Genomic DNA, 6,844 nt, shown 5'->3' on the forward strand with positions numbered 1-6,844 from the left:
AGTTCCCAGCTTTTATGTTTTGTCTTGAAGTGTGACCTTCGCTTCCCGGCCCCAAATTGTTCATAGCCTGGATAACTTTATCCCATTACACTATCCACGTTAAACCCGCCATTGGCGGACGCCCTAACTGTGTTTGCATACAGTCCGCATTTTTCGGATACGTGAGTAAAAAATCAAATCCTTGCAGATACTGGAACTGTTCGATAGTGACATAGTTATCCAGTCTTCGATCAACTGGGACCTGATCGTTAACTTAAATTAATAATGCAATGGATGATTGCGGGTTGTATTTCTCGTTTGTCCAATTGGGGGTTTCATAGGCTGCAGTGAGGACAAAAGCGAAATATTGCTCTGAGTTCATTAATTTTGAGCAAAATGCATGAATTGTCTTTGAACATTTCTGTCACACTGTACCCTTTGTCAAACTAAGAGGATTATGGCCGTTCGTAAATGTAAGGTAATTTGAGGGCGGCGACCTCAAATAGAGCATTAAGTGTTTGCATTGGAAATGACCTAGGTTCAGAACTCGCTCAAACAAAACAACCGCCTTAATTTGTTTGCACATAAAAATATTAGTTTTGTCTCTTAATTTCATCAACGTTCACCAATGTTGCTGTCTGCCTTGAAGCGTAGTGAAATTGCAAAGCAAATCATAATCATGATCACATCATCACTTAGGGTTTAGAAATATCTAATTCCCCTTAATTCAACCGTACAATGGGCATTTCTCGTACTCAGAACTCAACTTTCTTTGATCACTCTTAGGCGGACACAAAGGAGAAAACATCGCAATGAAGCTTGTTTTAATTACAGCCCTTTCCGCAATCTTTATCTTAACTGCTACGAATTCTGAAGGTAGGTTGCATGCTTTGCTGTTATTGTATCTAAAGTTTTGCTTCTATTTCTACAGCTCCTATAATTGCATCCCATAATTTTTTAACTTCCCACAAAAAGGGATAAAGGTCTTACTTAGTGTCATTCCATCAGTGTGTTTAATGGGTGGTTGTCATGATAACCCTTTCGGTGGTTTAGAGCTTACGATCAATTTTGGAGAGAGATATCAGGGCGTCCGAGATCATACATCAATCAATGTTAAAAGATTCAAATCTTTAAAATACCGCAACGTAAATGGCGCCACCCATTGGATTGAACATTGACCTACCATACAGGGGTGTTTGCAGCTATTCCACTAGACAGTGAATAACGATGAAAGGAATGAATGTATTTATTATCCATATTATTAGTTATTGTACAGAAAACGCACGAAACAAGTAAAACTATCCCAAGATATACAGTAGAAAACCGCTTTGACTGGTTGAAGTGCTGACGTTTGCCCCACGTCACGTGCAAATCTGTAACACGTTCTCGGTTGTTTACAGTTCACTTGCTAAAAATATAGCGCGAAAAAGATGGATACTAAATAGCTTATTGGTCGATTTAGTGTGTAGTATCGCGTGGGATATACGGGCTCGCCAAAATACAGCGAGACTCGTAAAAATATCCAATGATACTACAAACTAAATCGTCCAATAACATATAAATATTTGAAGTACTGGATATAGGCCACTTCGGAAAATACCATAATACTCTTTGTTTGTCCCCCCAAATTTTACATACGCTTTGTTTCCAGTTTCTCTTGGGACTCACAATGGTCCCAAGGGAAAACAAAAACAATGCTTATGTAAAATTTGGGAGGACAAACAAAGAGTAATTTAAGCAAATTTCTCTTATCGACACCTGAAAAAATCAGGCGGCTTTAACGAGGTTAATTCGAACTAAGGACAATGAGTGCCAATGCCCTGCTAACTGAGTTATGAAGCCCCACGTAAAACCACCTGAATTTTTTAGGTGTCGTTAAGAAACAATTGCTTAAATTGCCCAGCTGTAAGTGAGAGGATCATTTGTCTCATTCTTCTATAACCTGCACTTCAAATATACATTCATTTCATATATCGAGTCCTTCACGGGACGGGAACAAATGGGCCCGACAAATTGACCTTCTCCCAACTGACTGGATTCGTAGGTCATAGGCCCGAATCTTGTTGAAGCGACCTGAATTGATAGGAGACAAATACAGGATCACTTCTCCCTTTCATGGTGGATAACGCTACCCATCTCAGTATTGAACAATGAGGCCCAGGTCAAACTTGACCGAGGTAGAAAAAGTATGGGTAGGACTCTGACTTCGTCCGTTGCCAAGCAACCGGGTACCTGATCATCTTATCGCACCTTTACCATCAAATAGTTGCATTTGGGTATGGAGAAATTTCTGCATGAGGGGAATTACCTTTTAGGTTGTATTAGGCGAGGAGATGTATTTGAGGCTGGATGGAGTAAGAAAACTAAACAACTAAGAGTCAATTGCCAAAAACTTTTACAGCCTGGAACCTCACCGTTTACTGACTGGTGGCCTGTTAATGGAGCTTTTTCTTTTCAAATTGTAAGGTAAAGGTAAAGTCTGCTACGAGCCTAGAAGGCCGGCGCTTATCTCCGGTCTCTCTAGCATGAAGCGACTAGGATTATTACTACTCCCCCCTGGATGGTATGCTAGTCCATCGCAGGGTTACCCCCAGCATTTTTGCCGGTACCCATTTATACACCTACACGGAGAGACGCACCGTGAGAGTGTGTCCGGGAAGTTGAAGTATGGCTACAGGATACTAGAGACCGGGCCTCGTATATCTAAGAAAGTTCGATTTTAAAATTATCTCTAGGCATTTGATTTTAATTACTGCCTAAAAAAGGTACTATTAAGAAATCTCTTTTCATTGTCTATCGTTTCAACTCGCAGAAACGGAGCGTACCGTTACTACGTTAATAACCGCTTTGCAAAATTGTTGGTTGATATATTATTTGTTCAAGTTGAAAAGGCAAAAGTCTTTTGGTCAAAGTAAGTGCAACTTCCTTAACGTCGTTGTGGAAGCATTTTCATTTAACTGTGATTTTACAATAAACTATCCTTCCGTTAATAAGCTTAGGTGTAGTGAAAAAAGTTCCCGCTAATGCCGACTGTAACGCCGCTACGTCGGCGAAATTCTACTCGCGTCCGTGAACAGTTCTTAGTCGTCAAACAGATCATCTCAAACCTTGATACACCGAAATTACAGATTCTGCCTCATCGGAATCTCGGCTAGATTACAGAATACCGGTCCACTTAAATTTAACCTCAAAAGGTCACCACCGCAGTCAATCATGCACACTGCATGGCAGTATATTTTACTCCTTGGCCTGAGTTATAATATTCATATGCATTCACTACGGGACTGCGGACCATGGTGGCAGTCCGGTTTGGAGTTAAGTCTTAATATTCATATTCATCGACTACGGGACCGCGGTGGACAGCTTCCAGGTGGACGGGTGTTCTGTAATTGCTCCGAAATCTCAACTTGAATCTGAGAAATCTATCCTCATTAACTTGAAAGCTATGATCTTGATCCTAGCGTTCTTTTCTTCTGTTACCTACTATTGTGCATGCTTCTCCTATTTTTATTGTCTTAACACTTAAGCGAATATTATAACTTAAAAAAAAAAGAGACACCTCAAAACATGTTTTGCAATAGGACTTATCACGGTTTTGACCGCCATTTTGACGGGTAGGCAAAGCGTAGAGAATTTGTAGTCTTTATATGGGGATCCCATGTCAAATTATTTTCGTTAAACGTTAGTTCTGAAAATTTTATGAATTGAGAACTGAAGATACAGGGCAATAGATTATACAGACCAAATTTTAGACACTAGCCTTTTACAGAAGTTGCCCGGCAGCGTTTTCAATTTTACCATACATTTGTCTGTAATTTTTTCCCGCGAATTTTCAGTAACAATTACAGACAAATGTATGGAAAAATCGAAAACGAAACCACGCAGCTTTTAACGAAGGCTAGTCCCTAAAAATTGGTCTGTATAATCCTTTACCCTGTACCTTTAGTTCGCGATTCATAATTTTCTTAGAACTAGCGTTCAACAAAAATTATTTGACATCGGATCCCCATATAAACACTTTAAAATTCTTTACGCTTTGCCTACCCGTCAAAATGACGGTCAAAACCGTGATAAGACCTATTCAAAGAGCACAGTGCTCTTTTTGAAAATCCCATTTTATTGGAGATATGTGCCAGCGAATATGTCCTTTATCCGGTTACCATCTTTCAGTTTCCCGGACGAAAACTGAAAACCTTTCTTTTCCCAGTGACTACGAATGCTTTGAAAATATATGCGGTAATAATCGTGTTTGACCCTTAATGTATTTATGGCTTTGCTGGTGTACTGTTTTCTCGACCGTTTGACTAGAAAATATTGTGAAGGATCCTCCAAGCGGAAAACTCTCAATTCCCTTCTCCAAACAAAACCATTGCTTGAAAAAGTTCAGCTTTCGTGTCATTTTTGTTTATCGGCAGAATGCAAAGGCATTCTCGGTCATGATAAATGTCAAAAATTCCGCAACAATAAGGACTGTTGGAAATATGAAAGATGGATGCGAAGGAAGTGCAGTAGAACATGTCAATACTGCGGTAAGTTACATGGCAGCTAAGACGGGATTGCAAGTCACTTTTCAGTTCTTTTGTCTCACGTCAGCGTATACGGACAGACATTTCTAACGGCTACAGATCACTGTGGGAATTAGCTTGTAAATTTTTATTGATTAAAAAGACAAACGCAACTAGATTCATTTTGACAACGTTTCGCCATCGTCCGATGTCATCGTCAGGCAATGAATTTTAATCGGATGAAGCATAACCTATAGTACAAGAACAATAGAACAATAGAACAATATATACAATAGTACGCTAACGATAAATGTAAAATCTAAGTAAATAGTTTTGCCCTGATAGAGCCTGACTGCACATTAAGTGATGGTTTCAATTATTTGATGTAGAACATCTCATGAATTAAGCAAATTTCGATGAGCCTTTCTTTATGACACTAAAACTCGCCGCCGGGGATGCTGTTGTTTGGCCATGATCTGCTAGGCGATGCCTCCCGATAGCTGAGTATCTATGTTCCTCAATTCGTTGATGCAAGTGACGAAATGTATAGCCAACATAGCGCGCATCACACGAGCCACATTGAAATTTATAGACGACTAGTTGTTAGCTGACTAATGATGGTTTGGGCTCACGGAATTTAAGGACATCCTCGAGCTTGCGGCTGACAAAAACTGGCTGTAGATCTATATCCAGTTTCTTATTTAGCTGAGTAAGTTGGCGCTTCACAATATCGGCTGGTGTTTCGTCAATATATGGCAAGACGATTCTAATGGTGTTTTTATTATTATTGCTAGTAGATTGTGATTCGACATCTCATGTATTTAGTATTTTTTATTACAAGAAAAATAGAACAATAGAACAATATATACAATAGTACGCTAACAATGAATGTGAAATCTAAGTAAATAGTTTTGCCCTGACAGAGTCTGACTGCACATTAAGAGATGGTTTCAATTCTTTGATGTAGAACATCTCATGAATTAAGCAGTCAAATTTCGATGCGCATTTCTTTATGACACTAAATACATCAGATGTGGCTCGTGTGATGCGAGCTATGTTGGCTATACATCTCGTCACTTGCATCAACGAATTGGGGAACATAGATACTCAGCTATCGGGAGGCATCGCCTAGCAGATCATGGCCAAACAACAGCACCCCCGGCGGCGAGTTTTAGTGTCATAACGAAATGCTTATCGAAATTTGACTGCTTAATTCATGAGATGTTCTACATCAAATAATTGAAACCATCACTTAATGTGCAGTCAGACTCTGTCAGGGCAAAACTATTTACTTAGATTTCACATTTATTGTTAGCGTACTATTGTATATATTGTTCTATTGTTCTTGTACCATAAGTTATGCTTCATCCGATTAAAATTCATTGCCTGACGATGACATCGAACGATGTCGAAACGTTGTCAAAATGAATCTAGTTGCGTTTGTCTTTTGAATCAATTTTATCACAAGATCTAGACTTATTAAATTTTTATTCCTTAGCTGAGAGCATTTCCGCATTCCACGATAAAGATAGTTGAATCCAGAGGAGAGTCTGTTAGGTATAAATGTAGTGATTTCAGCCAGTGTGGAGCGGCCTGGTTTAGCCGATCTGAATGTCTGGATGGAATCGAGACAGAAGAGTGAATTTTATACAATCCAAAAGTAGAAAATAGTATACTGATTTGTTTTCTTTTTCTTAACGTCACAGATTAACAGATCTTTACTAAATATTGTTATTTCATAACTAACTCCAGATCAAGAACCCGAGTGCAACCTCCCTCTGAATGTTCAGATGGTCACATTACAGACGTTATCGATATACAGTCTTGAAAATTATCCACTGAGCAAGGACGATATTAGGCTAAACAGCTCCGGGGGATATAGAGCAGAAAAAAGCAATGAAATCAGCCTTAAGTTCGTGGAAGTTACCTTTAAGAAGGAGACAATAATTACAGGAGTTGCAACACAAGGATATGGGAATCCAAACGATGAAGAGTGGATCACAACATACCTTGTGACCTTAGACGATGATAAATTCTTGTTAGGCAGCAATGGTAGACCCAAGGTAAACTTTCTTTCCTTAGGAGCCTCTGGAAAAGAACATTGATCTAATTAACAAGGGCAGCACTTTAGCACTTTATTTGGTTAAGAATCGAAACGTTCTTAATAACAATTGCATCTAAAAAATTTAAATTATCTATAATTGTGATGTACATCCAACACTAAGTATCTAAAAAGACATATATATATAAATACATATATATAGATAAAGGTATAAAAGTTCTAACGATACAAGCATCTGTTTAAAAACACATTTTTAAAATGCTCAGTCTTGATTTTAGGTAATATAAAGCGTCCCATT

At 38.7% G+C, this 6,844-nt stretch overlaps 1 protein-coding gene across 1 annotated transcript in view; it reads left to right on the forward strand.

The window, feature by feature from the left end:
- The window catches only part of LOC138000951 (uncharacterized), a 106,905-nt gene that overhangs the window by 8,243 nt on the left and 91,818 nt on the right, over window positions 1-6,844 (forward strand). The window contains exons 4-6 of the mRNA XM_068847619.1: window positions 766-855; window positions 4,395-4,508; window positions 6,237-6,547. Of these exons, the coding sequence (XP_068703720.1) occupies window positions 792-855; window positions 4,395-4,508; window positions 6,237-6,547 (489 nt within the window). The 5' untranslated portion in view covers window positions 766-791. The remainder of the gene's footprint in view (window positions 1-765; window positions 856-4,394; window positions 4,509-6,236; window positions 6,548-6,844) is intronic.

This window comes from Montipora foliosa, chromosome 4, assembly GCF_036669935.1.
Source record: "Montipora foliosa isolate CH-2021 chromosome 4, ASM3666993v2, whole genome shotgun sequence".
NCBI classification, from domain to species: Eukaryota; Metazoa; Cnidaria; class Anthozoa; order Scleractinia; family Acroporidae; genus Montipora; species Montipora foliosa.